Raw genomic sequence first — 19,306 nt, 5'->3', positions numbered from 1 at the left:
TGTTTTAGAATTGTTGTTCGTCCGAGACTTCCTTCTGCAGTTGCAGGAAGCCGTATAACTGCCTCAAACAACATCTGTCGCTGATCGTCCGTCAAATGGTGTTCAGTATCGATATCCTTAGGTGACTGCACTGTTGACGTAGGTATTTCTACCGTGGGCATTTCTAAGCTCTCGTCTGTCTCCCGAGATTCTTCAGGATGTTTCTGGTTAAATGGTTCAATCTGAAAACATAACGCTTGATCATCGTCTGAAAAGAAATCCTCGGCTATCATTAGGGGTGTTTGACAATCCTCCGTGGTCTGGGACAGAGGGTTGCCGGAATTCCGACTGCTTGTGTCCTCAGCGATCATCAGCTTGAAGTCAAAGGTGTCTAAAAAGTCTACTCCTAAAATCAGCAATTTAGAAACCTCCGGTACTACGATCGTGGGTACCACGCACGTTCTTGTTCCGTAGGTGTAAGGGATATTCACGTACCCAAGGCACGTGTATTCCGTACTATCCGCTGTTTTTATTCGCAAGTTACACTGGTGAATTTTCAAGCCAAGTTTGTTGATCAGGCTGACTGAATTGATGATGGTTACTCCTGCTCCCGTATCGGCCAGTCCTTCGACTTCTTCCTCAAAAATTTTCACTCGAAGGTGCGGACAACGTCTGAAACAGGTGTTGATATCATATATGTGGTTGAATAACTTAAACGGTCGAATGGGAACTTCATCTACGTTTCTTTCAGGGGATCTGTTCCCGGGAATCCCTGACATTACTCGTTTTTTGGTACCTCGGGCGACGAATCTCGAGGTCGCAAATTATGGTTTTCGGGACACCGGTATGCAGTCGTTTCAGGTGCTCCACAAATGTGGCAGAAAATGCCTTTCTTGCGATTGCAGTCTCGCCACATGTGTCCACTCTGGCGGCAATTCCAGCAAAGTAGCTGACTGTTTTCTTTTTCGCTTTTGTCCTTAGGACCGTTAGTATTTCTCTTGCGGAGGTTTTTCGGTTGTAGTGCCAGCAAACACGCTTCTTCGTCGTCCCCCGAATCTTTATCATACTCTTCGTCGCAGTCGATAGCATTGAGAGCTGGCTTCATCACACTCCGCGGCGCATACAAGTTGGCTTCTAACGCGTCGAATCGGTAACACAATTGAGCTAAATGTTCAATTGAATTGACCGGCTCTAATGCCAGTCTTCGCTTGTAGGAAATTTTCATATTCTCTACAACGATATCGAATTTCTCCTCCCTGGTCATCTTGCGGGTCATCCTTTGCGACATGGCCTCCAAATCCGTCAAATAGGCGCTGAACAATTCGTTTGGCCGTTGCTTACGATTCCTCATTTCCTCCCGGATAAATCGGTCTCTGTTCGGATTGTCATAGCGCATTTTCAGGTAGATTAACAGCATGTCCCATGTCGCTAGTTGACTCTCGTAGGCCGTAAACCATACATAGGCGTCATCTTTAAATAGCAAATGAGCATGCATCCGCAACTCATCTGGGGTGACCTGGTACGAGCGACTAAGGATTTCTACCTGACGCAAGAAATCTACAACCGGAACAGGATTAGAATCACCCGAAAATTTCGGCCATTTCTCAATTATGTTACAGGTCTGATGAGGCAATCTCCTACGGGACGAATAATTCGCCCAATTTCCACCAAGATTATCCGGTATTCCAATCACATTAGCGTTGGAATACGAAGGCTCCCCGCCGTTATCAAAAGGAGATATCAAACCCGGATCCATTCTGGGAGGGTCGACGCGTACACCTGAGTTCGAATGTTGGTTATTCCTTACAGGTCCACCATAGATAGGCGTCGTCCGAGGCAACTGCAATGGCGGATCAAAATCCACTTCGGGGCGGTGATTGGCCGCTCTGGATATCTGCGAAACCTCTGGATCATGTATTCCAATGTTGGCAATTCTGTCAACCAACGTATCGACCACGGGTGGGTTCATCCTTCCTGGAAAATGACGTTCCGACGTGAAAACTTGGTCCAAGTACGACTGGATGTATCCTCGAATCTCAGATTTGTGCACAAAATCACTCATATCTATCTTTTCTTGGGCAGGTTTCCCACGAACAACTCCGGGGCTCACCATTTGTCGTGCTGCAGCAAGCGGTTCACTACTCACTCGTTGCTTCGGCGGAATCAGTGTATTCGGAATGCTGCTTTTGAATTCTGGAGTCTCCCACAGGCAATCCACCTCGATCGGCCTCAACGGGTTCCGTGGCTCAAATCGGCTGACCGGAACACCACCTACAGCTCCTTTCGGCGAAGCGATCCCCGGCGGAACTTCTCCAGATTCCCTACGTTTTGCCGGTATCATTGGTTCGCGCACCTCACCCGCGACATTTTTGAGGCCGTCCTCACCTCTGTCCTCGCCCTCCATTGGTTGTTTACGAACTGCTCCAGTCGAAGCCACTGCTGCCTTTGGAGTTCCTTGTGGACACGATAAGGTGCCTCCATCTTCAGTAAAACTGATTAACTCTTCCCCTACTGGAGGTAGAGATCCATTTGAGATACGGGTTTTTACTGGGGTTGATACGCCCACGCCGTCACCGATTGCATTACTTCCGGTATTGAACTGCTTAGCCAAAGATGCTGTCACATCCCTCATGTTCATGCCACGAGCCGCAGCTCCAGCAGCCTCAGGTCGATTTGCTGCCAAACGCATCACCGGAACCAAGTCAGCTGCATCTCGCAGATCCACGTTGTAATACTTTAGCATCATCCGATTGATCACGTCCAACAACTCCTGCTGATTTCGTCGCTGAGCATCTGTTTCAGGCACATAACGGCGCACTCATCTCTGACAATGCGCAAGTTTTTAAATCAGAACTGTTCAGAAAGCTCTTGCTAAAGTATGGCGTCAATCATTGGAACTTGGCCGTCTACCATCCGAGCCCGAATCCGGTTGAACGTGTAAATCGCGTGATTGTAACAGCGATTCGATGCACAATGAACAAGCGAGTAAACCACCGAGATTGGGACGAATCCATCAACACCATAGCCATGGCCATCCGTACTAGTGTACACGACAGTACAGGATTCTCCCCGTATTTCATTAATTTTGGACGAAATATGATTAGCAATGGACATGAGTACGATAGCCTACGACACCTGAATCCAGAAACGGAACGTGATGAAGAAGAACTAAGCGCAGAAACTCAACGCCTTTATGAAATTGTGCGAAACAATTTGCATAAAGCATACGAGAAGTACTCTAAACCGTACAATTTGCGAGCAAACTATCGGCACCATTTCCAAGTAGGAGATATCGTCTATAAAAAGAACATTCACCTCTCCGACAAGGCCAAACACTTTGTTGGTAAGTTTAGCAACAAGTTCTCCAAAGCACAAGTTCATGAGAAAATTGGCACCAATACCTATGTCCTGAAAGATATGCAGGGCCGTAGGATTCCAGGAGCCTTTCATGGTTCCTTCCTTAAACGAGCATAAATAACTTCAGCTATGACTGCATTCAGACCGAAGAATGCATATACAAATGGAACAACAAAACCAAAACAAAATACACATAGTGGTGCATCGGTTTCGTCACGACTTGAGAAGTCCTCTGGTTGCCTCAGTCGTTGACCCAAGGTTCATTGACCTTCACGCAGCAATGCAGTGTTATTGCAATGAATCATCTTCCTTAACTCCAATCAATCCCAGAGCTATGAAAGAGTCATTCAGACTCAAACCATTGATTATCATCACTAGAAACACTCTTAGAGGTTGCATTTGTCGGATCTAGTTGAGCGTAAAACCAGAAACATGTATAAAACCTCCTAGATACCGAAACCCGTTCCATCGTAGATATACAAATCACACAATTTTAACCTCTTTTGCAAACCAAAACATCCACTCGGTCAGTTTTTTGGCTTGTTTCATTTCCATTCCAATTGTTAACCATCATCCGTTTCCAAATTTTGCAATAGCGTAGAGTCCATAACAATATCCATCAATTCCGTACCTTTGAAACCCGTAGTAGATGAAATTCTGTAAATAAAATCACCATTAGTTGCTATCACATGCCTGACTTTTTACCAATCCTTCATTCTAGCTTTGCCGTAGATCTTTTTGTTAACAAATCCATTGTTCATATACCCATCCATTTAATGACAGTTTATTGACAGTGCGATGTTTTGTAGTTTCGATTACCGGTAGGTAGTTTTCAGTAACGGCTACCATGACGGTACCGTCGCTTAAGCGTTTGTTCGTTTTTATAGGTTCAAATAAGGAATGTATGAATAGAATTTTGGGTTGAAATGTTTTGCTAACTGCCCAGTAATTGGTAGAATTCTCAGATTTCTCTGAGGTTATAATAAGTTATGAAAAGAAAAAAAAAATATTTCCAAATATTTTTGGAGTCAGTCGGTTATTTTGGTTGGTAGGATTAAGTGAAGTTTCCAAATATTTTTGGAGTTAATTGGAGTCTTAGTTAGTTAGAAGTAGGTTAGCAAAAATATATGGGAGTTGGCAAAACATAGGTTTGATACTGGATTAGAATTATGAATGGAATTTATTGTAAAGAGATTAAGACACAGAACAAAATTGTAGGAATAAGTTTGTTTTAGAATACAAGTAAATGAATCCAAGCATATATTAATTTAAATAATATAAAAAACTATGTATAATAAAAATTTTGAAATAGAAATTTCAAAATTTTTATTTTTGTTAGCATGGACGAGAATGTAATGCTATAATAATTCATGTTCCAATTTGTACACCACTTTAATATTATTTGCCAAGACTAATTCTCAATCTCGTTTTGTGCATTGGAAAAGAACCAACAGAGCGAAAAGCTTATCATGAGCACAAACCCTTAGGCACTCTTCTTTACTCGATGGATCGCTTCTGATCGTTTTCGGTAAAATCAGTTTTAAATATTTTTTGCTCCACTCTCTCTCTCTTGAGTTCCAAGATGATGAGCGCCTACCTGATATTTGCATATTGCGCTTCTAATTTCTGCATAGGGAATGCTGGGTTAGTAGCTGCTATTGAACGTTAAACCTATAGAAATTCTTTGTTCAAATTTATTGCGCAGTAGAGTTTTAAACAATGACTAGGGCGATGAGTCCTCTGAAAGAAGAACATCACTTGAGTCTTGATCTACGATCAGTGCGGATGTGCCTAACTGAAAGTTAATACGACGCTAGTGGAAGTTATTAAGAATTCGATAGTGATAATTTGAGAACGTTATTAATCCGGAAGTGCGAAGATTACACAAATTAAGAATCGAATAGGTAAAACTTTTGTAAATTTCAAAGTTTATACTATGTTAACGATAGTCTTAACCGTTTTATAGTGAGCCTTCCGAGATTGTTATCACACCTGATTGTGTGCTGTAATTAATTTACTGTGGTAAATTTTGAGGTAAGCATACAACGGATTCTAATGCGAAGCCAAAATCTAATGAACACGTTATAGGAATAACCCTACAACGTGGGGTTTTTGTTTGGGCTCGGACCATTGACAACCGCCAACTGTCGTCGACCACGTGCAACTAGTCCAGGCGTATCCCGATGCGCCGCTGCGGTGGCTCGTGAGTACTCACTGCAGTGTCGTTCTATCCCAGAATCCGACCGAGTGCTAGAACGCAACCAAACTGCTCGATATCCGCCGAGGACTCAATTTTGAATTTCGGTGTCAAGCCAAAACGATCACCGACCAGCACCCGACGTCCCTACAGTGGTGCTAGGCGTCGTCATCCCGAGGCGCAAGAGAGCTTTGGACACGCGTCGTGAGAGTACTTTGCGGTCGCTGGACAAATCCAACCAAACGAAAGTGGTAAGTTGCACCCAACTACGTTGGTCGAATCACCCCTCGGTCACGCGGAGAGCCTGAGCACGAGAGCGAAGAGCATCGAGGTGAAGCCACGTCGGGGCCCCGATCAACGCGTCGTTGGAACCTGCCGGCAAGTACTTGCATGCATGAAGAGAGAAGAGTAGCTTTAAGATAGGTAGCCTAGGGAGATCGATTGTGCAAGGAATATTGGAACAATAAAGCTATTTTTAAACCTTGCACTGGTTCCTACATAGGCACAGCTAGGCGATATTTTGCGCTGATTTGAAATCTCTACTGAAGTGATTTGAAATCGGTTTTTTTTTCGTAACTTTTAGCTCCATATTTTATGAATTGAGGGGGCCAAAGGCCAAAGAGTTTTTTGAGGTTTACACGGGAGGGATTCGAAAGGTAAGTCGAGTCGTCATTTGGTAGCCAAGAATAGCTGGTGTGTTTGAGCAACTATTAAAACTCGCCCTAGAAGAGGGTCTCAAAGCCGGGACCCAAACAGCATCAGCAGCCTTCCTCGTTGGGGAAGTGGCGCTTAAGCTGCTGTTTGTGATAAGCTCGAGCAGATTCGTTACAAACAATTAGAAGTTAAGTCAAAAGTTTTCTGTAGCCTATTGTATAAGTCATAAACACTCAAAATTTCATTGCATTCGTTTCGTTGAACCCGGTGATATGACAGCCCAAAGTTGGCTATCGTATAATTATGCCTTTTTCTAGAATATTTCTAACTTCATGTATCTTATACATAAGCGATTAGCAGTTGGAGGATAGGTAGAATCAGCTGTTTGTAATCAGTCCAAATAAACCGCCGCGGAGGAGACAACTCCTCTTCAGAGATGGAAACACTCTCATCGTGAATCAACTCGCGAGTGTAAAAGCAACAAACGGTTTACTCACGGTGCCGAGAGTAAGCCGTGTGTGAGTTTATTCGCACCCGCTTGCTTCACGAGTATGAAGCAAAACAAAAACAAAAACACTCATGAATTTTTATTCGCGAAGAACAAGTGGAGATGCGGGAATTGCATTTTAGTGCGATTTTAATTGCAAAACAAGTAATTATCCATCAGATAATAGTGTTTTGTGCTTTATAGTTCCTGAAAAGTTAATCTGTCGGCCGTGTAAATTCGTTTTTTCACGAAATTGAAAAATGTTCAGAGTTGCTTCGCGAATCAATCACGAGTGCGACCAGCTTCGTTAGCTCACGAGTGAAGGAAGTGCGAATATATTCTGGCTTCTGTTGTTCACGAGTAGGATAGCTTTGCGTTTGTGTCTACTCAGCTGCATTCCTCACTGTTTTCCATCACTGCTCCTCTTTTCGTTTCGCAATAAAAGTAAATCAGTGTTCGCGTTAATAAAAGTGTTTCCGTCGATAAGTAACGAGTTTTCAACAAGTGTTCGAAAGAAGAATCCGCGGCGGTTGCGAACACCCTGTATCACCTCTCTTTCAGAAAATTTGCAACTGGAACGCAACAGAGGCAGGCGAAAGGGTACACGAGCAAATACCAACAGCAAAATGATAGCAAATCTTAAACTTAATGTATGATTAGCAGCAAATTGATATCACATATTGATATCGGTTTATCTTGATTGGATTTGATTTGAAATTAAAATTTCGTTTTGCTGTCATTTTAACGCATGCATCACGTTGGGAACAGCTCGCTGACGTAGTGCACAGTTTGGGTTAACATTGACGCTAATGCACAAGGAGGGTTATTTATAAATTTTTATTTTTTGAGGCATTTTAAAGCATTTGGCGTACTACGTATAATAGCTCATATTTTTTTGTTTTCGCAATGATATCAAAAACAATTATCAATTTGCTATCACTGATAGCAGGATTATCAACTTACTGTCACAGGAACATTTTTCTGCTATCATTTTTTTTATGTTTTAACGGTTAAAACTACCAAACCGACAACAACCTGAGTTATCATAATTTACAATATGACAACATCAAAATTAGTTTTCAACTTGATGTCAGATCTTGTACCGACTTTTCGAACCCTCTTCGGATAACTGACACTGAGGATGATTACAAGTGGTAGTCGAAATACGCGCATCTGTCAAAGGATAAGCAAAATAGGGCGGAATTAAAAGGTACAAAACTGATTACACTCATTTGATGTCAGACTTTGCTCGGGTAATGGCTGCAATGAAGAAATAAATGGATTCTATGGATGATAGACCTGGCCACTAGTATGGGACACGCTTATATGGAAAAAATAAAATCTCGCTCCAGTCGACTTTTCTGATTCCACTTAGGTACCATATGAACTGTACAAAATTTCAGCGCAATTGGTGAAACTATAATTTAGCGCAAGCGGTTCAAAGTTTGCATAGGATTTACTATGGGAAAAGTTACACTTTCAAACAAAAAATCCCAGAGGTCGCCCTTTATCTCCTTAATTCAAATCGATCAATGTTTCTTGTAGAAAAAACATTTATGAAACTTTCCTTCGAAGACCGCAAAACGATTGGATACTTGTGGAAAAAGTTATTGATTTATTACCGATTAGTGATCCAGCGAACGGCTTTTTGTTTTGTCTTATCAGCAGCACTGCTGCTGCCGTTGTTACATGGGGTGGCGGGAGGCATCACCACCCCCCGAAACAGCAGCAGCCAAGGCAGCAGCTACAGTGCTGCTAATAAAACAAAACAAAAAGCCGTTCGTTGGATCATTAATCAGTAATAAATCAATAACTTTTTCCACATGCATCTGATTGTTTTGCGGTCTTCGAAGGAAAGTTTCATAAATGATTTCCCTACAAGAAACGTTGATCGATTTGAATTAAGGACACAAGGGAGGACTTCTGGGATTTTTTATCTGAAAGTGTAAGGTTTCCCATAGTAAATCCTATGAAAACTTTGAACCGCTTGCGCTAAATTATAGTTTCACCAATTGCGCTGAAATTTTGTACAGTTCATATGGGACCTAAGTGGAATCAGAAAAGTCGACTGGAGCGAGGATTTGAGATTTGTCCCACACTACTGGCCACACAGGCGATAAAGAATATCATCCAAGATGACGTTTTCCACTTATCCTTATGCACAGAACTGCAAATAAGTAAGTAGATTTGTAATGCGTGGACGGTAGTTGAAATTCAATTATTGGATATGATATTAATGATTTCGTGTATCAAATTTTTATTTGTGAACGCTACTCTATGTTGTTTAATTACATTCAAATCAAACTATGATGGTTTCTTTATTGGTACATTTAATTATGTTCTCGTAGAATTCGCACCTACTGTCCCACCGTTAAACAGTTTTCGAACCCAGTCAGTATTGTTTGCACGTTGTCCACAATATCGGCACTGGTTGCTTCGGTGCACGTCCGGAACCGACCCACCATAATTTCCGCTTCCTTCCGGAGGATCCGTTGGGCCACATCCAACATCATCGGCGTCTGGGAGTTCAACTTATCGAACGCATCGACGTACTAAAATCATAAATTCCATGTCTAATCAATCATATTTCATCTGAGGTAACAAAATGTGAAACCTACCACTGCGGTGCAAGCTCCACTGGAAGTTGTGCAGGTCGACAGCTGCTGCGAAGTGATCGACGTAAGATCCTTCTGTTGCTGTTCCAGCAATGGTGTCATCATCGGGCTGAAACTTAGTACGGTCTGGGTTTCAACAGCAAGGCAATCCGCCAAACGGTTCACTTGAACCGGAGCTTGGATCAACTGGGAGGAATACTTCCAGGAGCAGGATCCCACAAACTCGCTTCCATTGGTGAACGTTGCGTAGACAATATCCCGGGAGACGTTGTACAGGGCTCCAGCGGATATTCGTGTTTCGTTGACCAAATTTTGCAAGACATTTGTTTGTAAGCCGAGAAAGATGCTGGTGATGTCACGCAGGGTATCACTGTCTGGGGCGAACGAGAAGCTAGTGGCGAACAACTCGTTGATTGGTGCAACTGCTGCGGCGATACTTGACGCCCATGAGTTCACGTTAGCTATGGTGTCTTGTAAGGCGTTCGATATACTCGAACTGTACAATGAAGCCTGCCGTGACAGAGATTGGAACGCAACCTTCGATGACGAATCGAGACTTCTCACCTGCTCGATGATTGCTGATTTTTCTCTAATAATGTTTGAAAACATATTTGCCAGATTATCTACGGCTGCTGTTATATTCCGCAGAGGCCTCACAAGATGTGACACTATACATGGTTTGACAATTTCTGAAACGTTTTCGCTAGTGACTGGCACCGTTGAAAGTTGAACATTGTCTATCGCTATTGCAATTTCGGATAGCACCAGAATCAATCCACAAGCTTCTTCCTGAATGATTGTAACGTTTCCGAGAATAGCATTGTAAGTTTCGGAGTTGACCGTCGTTTGGAAAGCATGTGCCACTGTTGCTGCACTCACGAGATCCAACGTTGCCGCTGTAATATTTCCAAATAGCCCGGAAAACAGCATCACCGAATTCGTATTTCTGTTGGCAACTGCTTCCTGTGTTACGTCGTAGATTTTGGACACACTCGAGTTGATACTGTTCGTAATAGCAACCACCGCATCCAGACTCCCAGTCATATCCGAATCGATGTCCACGGTAATAGTTGAATTAACCTCCAGCAATCGCGCCAATCCCGTTCCGATGGCATTGGTAACGCTTTCTCGAAGATTGGGAATGGTAACGGCGATACCGAAATCGGCTCGACACACACCGGAGAATATCCCAAAAACGATCCACAAAACACCAACCACAGTTGCACCCATGGCGATAACGGGAATGGAATGCAACAACGATATCTGAACTAGCTAGCTTCCCAAATGGGACTGAGGTCACGTGGGGAACGGGTGTGCATCTTATACCGGTCATTCTCTAGAATTATGATTGCTTCACGGTGTTGTGGGAAGAAAGGGTCCCGTTGTGGAGTCCCAGCTCTAGGATGCAAGCAGGTATACAAAACCAGTTCTGCATTTTTCTGATTTTCGGCTATCGCTGGTTCCAGGCAATCGTTTTTCTATTTTAGAAATTTGATTTGTTGCCTATCGTAATAAAACAGTTGTCGTCTTCTTCTCCTTCTCCTTTCAACAACGTGTGCTTCTTAGGTTGATGTTAAATGAGAACTTTCACAGTTATTTTCTGTCCGTCGTGACATAGGTAAACAGATGTAAAATTGGTAAGATTACCTTCAGTCACGCTTTCAACGATAATTTTTAAACTTTTTGGTTATGGCCTGCTCAAGTGCTCAAGGACGGTCGCTTAGTTTCTTTTTTCGGCCATGTTCAACCCAAGTAACCACAAGCATTATATCATTGCACGAATTAGACCGAATATCAACCTTTGCAATGCGAAATGCAGTAATTCCACACTTGTCATGCAATAATCCTTTAGATTGGCATTATCAATGTAATGATGCATTGCATTTTTCTTTACATAAGGGTTCATTAAAAGGTGATATAAGATAATTCAATAATTCAACACTGCAAAAACTGAACAAATGCAGTGCACAAACTAGCAAAGTTTGCTCTAACAATGCAATTATAAAAGCTTGACTCTAATGGTAAACAAATACATGAAGATTGAACAACATTACGGTCAACTCTAGCGGTCTTCAACATTTATGGTTCGACTCCCAACCAACTTAATCCCCGTTTGAGCCACCGATCGACGACAGTAAAACCTTTTTAGAGATGAGCTTTTCTCTTTTCTGTAGGCTGCTATCACATGCCAATAATGATGGAAACTACAATTATCATATGAGCAGTGTGCGAAGGGTGTTTTAATAGAGGTTTTAATTTTCTTATATTGATTAAATATCTTCTAAAATGCATTATGTATTTATCATAAATTTAGAAGAATGTGATAAATTATTGTATTCTATTACATATGACATAGTCGTTTTGCCCTCTACTGCAATGATTCAGACAGAAGAACAGTTTCCTTTTAGTTAGTGAAATATCTGTTGTTATCACTGCAGCAGAAACGGTCCAAGGCGCTAGAACGTATGGAACTCATCTTGCGGTCTTCAACACTTCTGGTTCGACTCCCGACCCGGCGACAAAAAAATAATGGTTAAAGCATTCATGTGTGTGGGGAGTATCAGTACCGTCGATAACGAAACGGTGCTAAAAAGAGATTTTTGTTTTGGTTTTGCGTGTTGCACGTATCAAGCATGTGTAAATGCGAATGTACAGCACTTGCATTTATGTTACTTTAGCAATGGCTGTCAGCGTGCTGCAATATGTGGCACTAATTTGATTTTAGTGGGGCCCTTTTCGACTTTAATATTGCTTCAATGAGGTGTTTAAAGTAATGCAGCATTTTATTCACAATTTTAATTATCAATATAAGGCAAAATTGATGCACTTATATACGGCTTCGTGGTTACTTGGGAACCTGCAACATTTCGTACAAAAAATCTTAGTGCGCAATATATCTTGCAAAAAATTCGTATGTCGTATTGGAATATAACGTTTCTACCAAAGTTGTTTGTATATAATACACAACAAACTGCAGTAAACCAATAAAGCAACACTAAACTGATTTTTTTCTCTCTTTTATTTACAGGTACTTCACCCAACTGAAGAAACCACAGCAAAATCTGTAATATATCTAGGTATGCATGGAACTTCGATGAACACTGTTTTCTATTAAGGTCCTGGAATAAAACTCCACTTCCAGCAAGCTCAGCAAATGTAAGTCATAGAACGAAACAAACTATAAGCAGAATTACACTAGTTTACAAAATTATTTTTTGAGTTCTTCAAAATTATTCATATATCATTACGAACTGATTTCTTAATCGCGCTTCAAAAATTTTAAAGGTAAAAGTTTTAGAATTTTTGATAAAAATCTAGTTTTTCATTTTTTTAAATTACAGCAAATTGAAAATCCCAACTAACAATCACTCATTTTACATGCACTTTAACGACGAATTGATTCAGCATGATGTTGAATAACATTTGGATAATTTTCAGGCACAACCTTTGTTCGGGTTTTGTTCACACAAATTTGGAGAATCTATAAAGCATAATGTTGTGTACCAGCTGAACTGTTTGTTGTTACATCGTTTTACAACTACATAGTAAAGCTGTTATTCAGCTTTAGCAAAAAAGATTAAAAATAAAAAAATGCAAAATTTTACAATGTCCACGAGAGTTTATGAATGGAACTTAATGCTGTTAACAAATATTGTGAAATAATTACTACATATAAATTCACCTAAATCCAGATTCGAATTCGAGACTCGTCGATTGCCAGCCGCATGCCTTCCTATCTGCGCCATCCTAGAGATGATGAATTGCAGCGCTCAAATCAAAACATAAACTTCCCGTGGTTTAATAATGATCAGACTTCGACTCTTATTCAGCAGTGGTGAATTAGCACAACATTATGGTTAACGACTGAACAACAGATTATTTCAGCTGTTGTTCAGTAAAAAACACGTCTTTTTCATCATGTACTCTGAGTCGAAGTATGATGAAACGAAAGCGCTTATTTGACTTGTGAAAAACACATTATACAGAAACAGATACATGTCCTAATTTGTACATGAACTTAACAAGAAGCAGAAAAAAGTCTTGTTAAACTATAGTTGTAAAGGAATTACTGCGAGTCGAATGAAAATCTTATTATACGCTCTAAAAGTAATTTATAATTTATTGTTAATACCAATACGAAAAGTTGAACATTGGCTTCTTTTTCAATTGAACTAGCATTTGTACAGTAATATGTACAGCATAATTTTAATTCAGCTATAATTACTTTTATAAAGCAACAATTCAGCATGCATGCTTGTTTGCGGCTGGCAATTGTTAGTTGGGATCCCTTCCGTTGAAATAGTTGCTTATACCTAATTATAGCATGAATTTAAAGAATAATATAGTTTCTTTTGATCATCTTTTAGCTTTACTTCATTTTATAGGATAAAATGTGTGATTTTGGGCTTTTTTGTCTACAAGCCATTAAGCATGGAAATTATTTTTTAAAGCAATCAAAGTTATAATTAGTCAATTAACATCTAAATTAACGATTTATATCATATATTTCGTTTTATCAAATCAAATTTCATAGTTTTAAGCATTTTAAGTTGGGTACAGAACTTGCATGCAAGCATGGAGGCTGATTTGTATGGAGAATATTGTACCTACTATTAATTGCTTAAAACTATCAAATTGGTTCGGCATAAATCGTTTATTTAGATGTTAATTCATCAATTCATACTTTGATTGCTTTAAAAAGTAATTTCCATGCTTAATGGCTTGTTGTAGTAAAAAAAGCCCAAAATCACACATTTTGCCCAATAAATTGAGGTATACCTCAAAATTATGACGTGGTGGAGCGAATCTGAGCCCGGATTCGGATTCAGCGGACCAAAATCTGTCAGAGTCACATAAGTTTGCTCTTCAGACAAAACAAAAGTTGCGCTGTGTTATTGCATCTTGCTTTGCTCTTTAGATTACCGTGCAAATGTTCAGTTATTCAAAATATTTGTTCACACATCAAACACCAAAGGAAGTAGCATGTAAACAAACCGATTATTCCATGCAATACCCTAAAAGTGTAACCGACGCTGAAAAATTGTAGCAGCGAAACGAATCAATGTATGCTAAAACTGGTGGGAACGTATTGTGGTGGAACAACATATTTTTTGCAGGGGGTCGAATACGGTGCAAAAGATGCAATATACATACAAATATTTGCTTTGGTGGCGAAGATTTATCACTTTGATAGTTCCAACGACAAATCCAATATGGCTGCTATTCAGCCTTAAATGAACCAAATGAAATGCAATTTCAAACATTCATGGCTTAGGATAACACAGCGCAACATTTTTTTGTCTCAAGAGCAAACTCATGAGTCTCTAAAGGTTTTTGGGCCGCTGAACCCGAATCCGGGCTCAGATTTGCTCCAACACGTCACAATTTTGAGCTATACCTAAATTTATAGGGCAAACTATGCAATTTTGGGCTTTTTTGACTGCAAGCCATTAAGCATGGAAATATTTTTTTTTTTTTTGAGCAATCAAAAGGTTAATTGGTCAATTAACATATAAATTAACGACTCATGCAAAATATTTCGTTTTACCTAATCAAATTTGATAGATTTAAGCATTTTATGTTAGTATGAAAACTTGCATGCAATTTTTGGAGGGTGACTTGTATGGGAAATATCGTACCTAACATAAATCGCTTAAAACTATCAAAATCGATTTGGTAAAACGAAATATTTTGCATGAGTCGTTAATTTAGATGTTAATTGACCAATTAACCTTTTGATTGCTCAAAAAAATATTTCCATGATTAATGGCTTGCAGTCAAAAAAGCCCAAAATCGCATATTTTGCCCTATAAATTGAGGTATACCTCAAAATTGTGACGTGTTGGAGCAAATCTGAGCCCCGATTCGGATTTAGCGGCCCAAAATCTGTCAGAGACACATAAGTTTGCTCTTGAGACAGACCAAAAGTTAATTTTTGTTACGCTGTGTAATTCGCCAATTGTTGAACGATAGTACGGACATTTTTGTTATCATTTGGTTTTCCGTGCATAATTCCACGATAGCGAAAACGTCTAGCTTCAGTCATTTCTTATACTTCCCATTGAACTTGAATTCCCTTAAATTCCATTTTCTAAGAGAAAATAGAACATTTGTATCGGAATTCTTGAACCCAAATTTTGAACGCCTCCTCAAGCTAGCTCATCCTAATCTAATTTAGGACGATTTTCTCTGATCGTAGAACGGCGCTTTCCGGTAGTCGTAATTTAACAAATTTGTAAGATTTCCATTTTCATGTTTCATGAGAGTTTCGGAGAAGTTTGAGGGGGCTCAGTGGGACTTCTAAGGTGAGTTTCGGGAATGTTGCAGAGGCAATTCAGGGCACATCATGGTTTTTCAGGGTCTTTCAGAAGAGTACCGGAGGAGTTTCCGATAGGATTTAAGGGAAATTCAAAGAAGTTTCAGGGGATTTTTAAAGCGGTTTCAAGGCGTATCAGGGTTTCAGGTAATATCAGGACTATACCTCCCAGAACGTCCTTGAAACCCCATGAAACCCCCGGGAACGAGAACACCCCTGAAATGCCCCTGAAACTCTTTGGGATCCAGTGAAACACTCCTGAAACGTCTCTAAAACACGGTAGAATGCTCCTCAAAATCCATAAAACTCCCTGGAACACTCCTGCAATGCCGTTGAGATTTCTTTGAACTGTCGAAACCGCATGTAACGCGTATGAAACCCCTTGAAGGCCCCAAAACGCTCCTGAAACCCTTTGAAGCACCATGGAACGTCCCTGAAACAAAGTTGATTGATATGTCTTTATTATAGAGACTTTCAGCCCTTGGCTGGTTCGTCTCTTGTGAAACCCAGTAAACCGCTCATGAAATGCCAATCGGACCCCCTGAAAACCCCTGGAATGCTCCTGACTGCCCTTGGGATCCAATGAAAGCTTCTTGAAAAGCTCTGAAACGCTGCTGAAATATCCAAGAACACCCCAGTAACGCATTTGAAATTCCCTGAAACCCCATGAAACACCCATAACCGCTGAGACTCCCTTGCTGGCACAAATTTCCCAAATGGACGAAAACGTGCCTCTAGAGCTGACATACTGATACCTGAGACCCCCTGGAACATCCCTGGAATGCTCACAACAACTTAATGAATTCCTATGATGGCGTGCCCATGAATCATCCTTAGACCCCAAGGAACAACCCTGGAGCGCCTCTGAGTCTGAAACCCCTTAAAACTCCATGGAATGCCCATGAAACCCTCTGAGAACCCCTGTAACACCCCTTGAGCGGCCCTGAAACTCTCTGAAATTCCATAAACGAATATTTTCAGGCGACAATAGTGCCTGCTACGTCAGATTGCAGATAAATGTGGGATGGGGCGGGAAGTGATGATTGCAATCACTTGTTGCCAACAGACCGTGGGTTTCACTGCATCTGCACAAGCTCATCCCAAGTAACATTTTAAGTTTTGTTCGGCTCTACAAGGGATCTTCATGACCAATTTTATAAAACTCGCAATAAAACTGATTTATACATCAAAACCTCTTGATAACCTCTTTAAGAGCATCTTCTGGCTAAGTGGACCACTCTCGGAGAGGTTTTGCAAACCGAATCAAGAGTAGCAATAAAACCGTTTCAAAACCTAGTAGAAAAATTTCTCATTCTCGATTGTTGTTGTTTCTTTTTTCAACTATGACAGCTCAAGATGCAGAGAAGCTTCTTCGATGGTACGTAAAGTTCAGGACGATACATCATTCGTAAGTAGAAGCGGTCATTTCAAAGTAATATTTCAGTTGTTATTGTGTTCGTAGGCTTATGCGCATTCAATTTTACCGTGAATATTGGGGTGACAGAATCATAAAATGAATGCGCTTCAAAAATAGTGAATAATATCATCTTGGGATGAAATAAATCAATTTGTTTATTTAGTAAAACTATCTCGAATCACAAGAAAACTCAGCAGAGCGAGTTTGTTTATGTGAGCATGTTATGGAAATGGCGGCAAACTATCAATTCATTGCTAATTTGAGCAAAATTAACTATTTTCCATTCACGTTAGCTAATTCTTCAATATGGCGACAACCATAATCAGCGTAAATAAAACGAAAGCAAGTTTACTTTTATGATGACCGCAATAAACCTAGAAATGTCGTAGTACTGCTTTTCCACCAACAGATGTCGTTACTAATCGAACGGATCGCCATCTGTTGAGAGTTTTAACAGTTTTATTGTGGTAATAATAATTGCCAGAAGGTTTACAAATCGGAAAGTTTTGTTTACTCTTAAAATCTGTCTTTATGGATATCTTCAAGTATACTATAAAACATTTTATCAATGGTTTTCATAAAAGCAGTCATAAAACTGCGAGTTTTAATTATTGCTGTAATAAAACCCTAATAAAAAACAAACAAAACCAATCAGCAATGAAATTGTTACTTGGGATGCGGATGTCGGAGTGTTGGTGGGAAATGTTTATTTTTGGCTTAGGGGTTCACGCATTGGTGCGTGGATGCCAAGCGTAAAGTGATAGATTGTGTGAAGATTACTTTGAAGCGACACGGTTCGCTTGGTTGCATATTTGTAGGCAACGTTATATTACACTGTGCTGTGAAGGATGGGAAACGATTTTTTATTCAATCCGTTTCTGGTTCTACCAATGGCTAAGAACATACGTTTATACATGAGATGTATATGTTGAAAAGAGAGTATAGAGAAAGTAGACAGAAAGACAAAGTAGGCGGAAGGGGACGAGCCAGAAATTGAACCCAGGAGCTTCTGCTATGAATCAGAAGCGGTAGCAACTACACCATCAAGCTCATATTACAAATTTCTTGTATTGTTTTCGTACAGAAACTGAGAGAAATATCATATCTCATTTATTGGTAGTTTTTTTTTTGTTTTGGGGCAACACTGCGCAAAAGTTTTGCGGGTTTTTTCGTCTTTCCAGCGGACCGTTTTCCAACGTGCTGCAAAATAAAGGGTTAAGAAAAGTTTATGATTAAATAATGGAGCAATATCTTCACAACCGGCTTCCATATAAATGTGAAGAAGAATCAATGTAACTCCTGATAAGATTATCAAAAATTGTTCAACAATTTGGTAGTGTTTAACATTACTAAATAATGAACTAGGTAAACAATTGAGTTATTTAACACTCAATGCGACCGCCGTCGCATCACAGCTCCTGTATACAGAACGTTTGCGCAAGTATGTGAGTGTTTCGTGACGTATTTCTCGTCACTTGCGTGTGTCTAGAGCATTTTGATCAGTTGTCAGTTGCCCCAACGAACGAACACGATTCGCTAATTGGGGCGCAGTCGTGACCCAACCAGCGAATCCGGACTGTATTCAAGTCTAAAAGAGACAACTTTAGTGAACTATAATTATCATCTTGAGTTTTGGCACGGTGTTGATGTTTTGGCTTAATTTTGGTTATATTAAAAAAATAACATATTCGCTATATTTTTTTTCCTTCGTTAACTTTGCAATAGATCATTTCGCTCTTTGCAGCAAATGAAAAAAATCACAATAGTTCTGGTGGGTTTCAATTCGCTAGACAGGGTGCGCTTACCAACTTCGCCACAAAACAGGTAACGATATTAAAAATGTGACCTCGATATCTTCACAAAAGTTGTGTATGTTGGGCTTTCTTACATTTTGTCTGAACGTTGCATTAAGCAAATTCTAATAATTATTAAGGTTTAGGGTGCGGAACCATTTCGGTAGGGGGTCCTATTTTGGCCAACTTTTGCATACAACTTTAATATTTTATATCAATTGATTGACTAAGTTATATAAGAAATTGCCCAATACAAGACTTTCAGTCAAAGTGGTCCCACACCCCAAATAATTTATGCCTAAATTTTCCTCTAAAAATGTTACACTAGGTGAACACATAGAATTTTTTCCTAAATGGAAGCAGTTTATTACCTGAATGGACTTCAAGGTTCTCCTTTGGAAGAGGGGATGAGGGGGAGATATTAAAATTAAGTCATGCGTGGTTTCAGAGTACTTTCATCATTAGAGTTTCGGGAAGATTACAGAGGCATT

At 40.1% G+C, this 19,306-nt stretch overlaps 2 protein-coding genes and 1 long non-coding RNA gene across 7 annotated transcripts in view; 2 read left to right on the top strand and 1 right to left on the bottom strand.

The window, feature by feature from the left end:
- LOC109427584 (serine-rich adhesin for platelets) overlaps positions 1–19,306 on the top strand; it is a 539,771-nt gene that overhangs the window by 367,932 nt on the left and 152,533 nt on the right. Inside the window, exon 4 of one of the 5 annotated variants that reach the window (XR_009997421.1) lies at positions 12,318–12,445. The exons of the other annotated variants lie outside the window; for them this stretch is intronic. The gene's annotated coding sequence lies outside the window, so the exon portion shown is untranslated. The remainder of the gene's footprint in view (positions 1–12,317; positions 12,446–19,306) is intronic. 5 annotated transcript variants of the gene reach the window in all.
- Positions 4,180–6,359, top strand: LOC134288952 (uncharacterized). The gene is made up of 3 exons (XR_009998183.1): positions 4,180–5,240; positions 5,303–5,370; positions 5,425–6,359. It is a non-coding gene; the product is annotated as an uncharacterized LOC134288952 (long non-coding RNA).
- Positions 8,963–10,627, bottom strand: LOC109427590 (uncharacterized). The gene is made up of 2 exons (XM_019703174.4): positions 9,293–10,627; positions 8,963–9,226 (listed from the first exon to the last, which is right to left on the bottom strand). Exons 1-2 carry the CDS (start codon positions 10,517–10,519, stop codon positions 9,032–9,034), a joined length of 1,422 nt encoding a protein of 473 aa, XP_019558719.2. The 5' UTR covers positions 10,520–10,627; the 3' UTR covers positions 8,963–9,031.

Source organism: Aedes albopictus, chromosome 2 (assembly GCF_035046485.1).
Source record: "Aedes albopictus strain Foshan chromosome 2, AalbF5, whole genome shotgun sequence".
NCBI classification, from domain to species: domain Eukaryota; kingdom Metazoa; phylum Arthropoda; class Insecta; order Diptera; family Culicidae; genus Aedes; species Aedes albopictus.
This window is presented reverse-complemented; position numbering and strand designations above follow the sequence as displayed.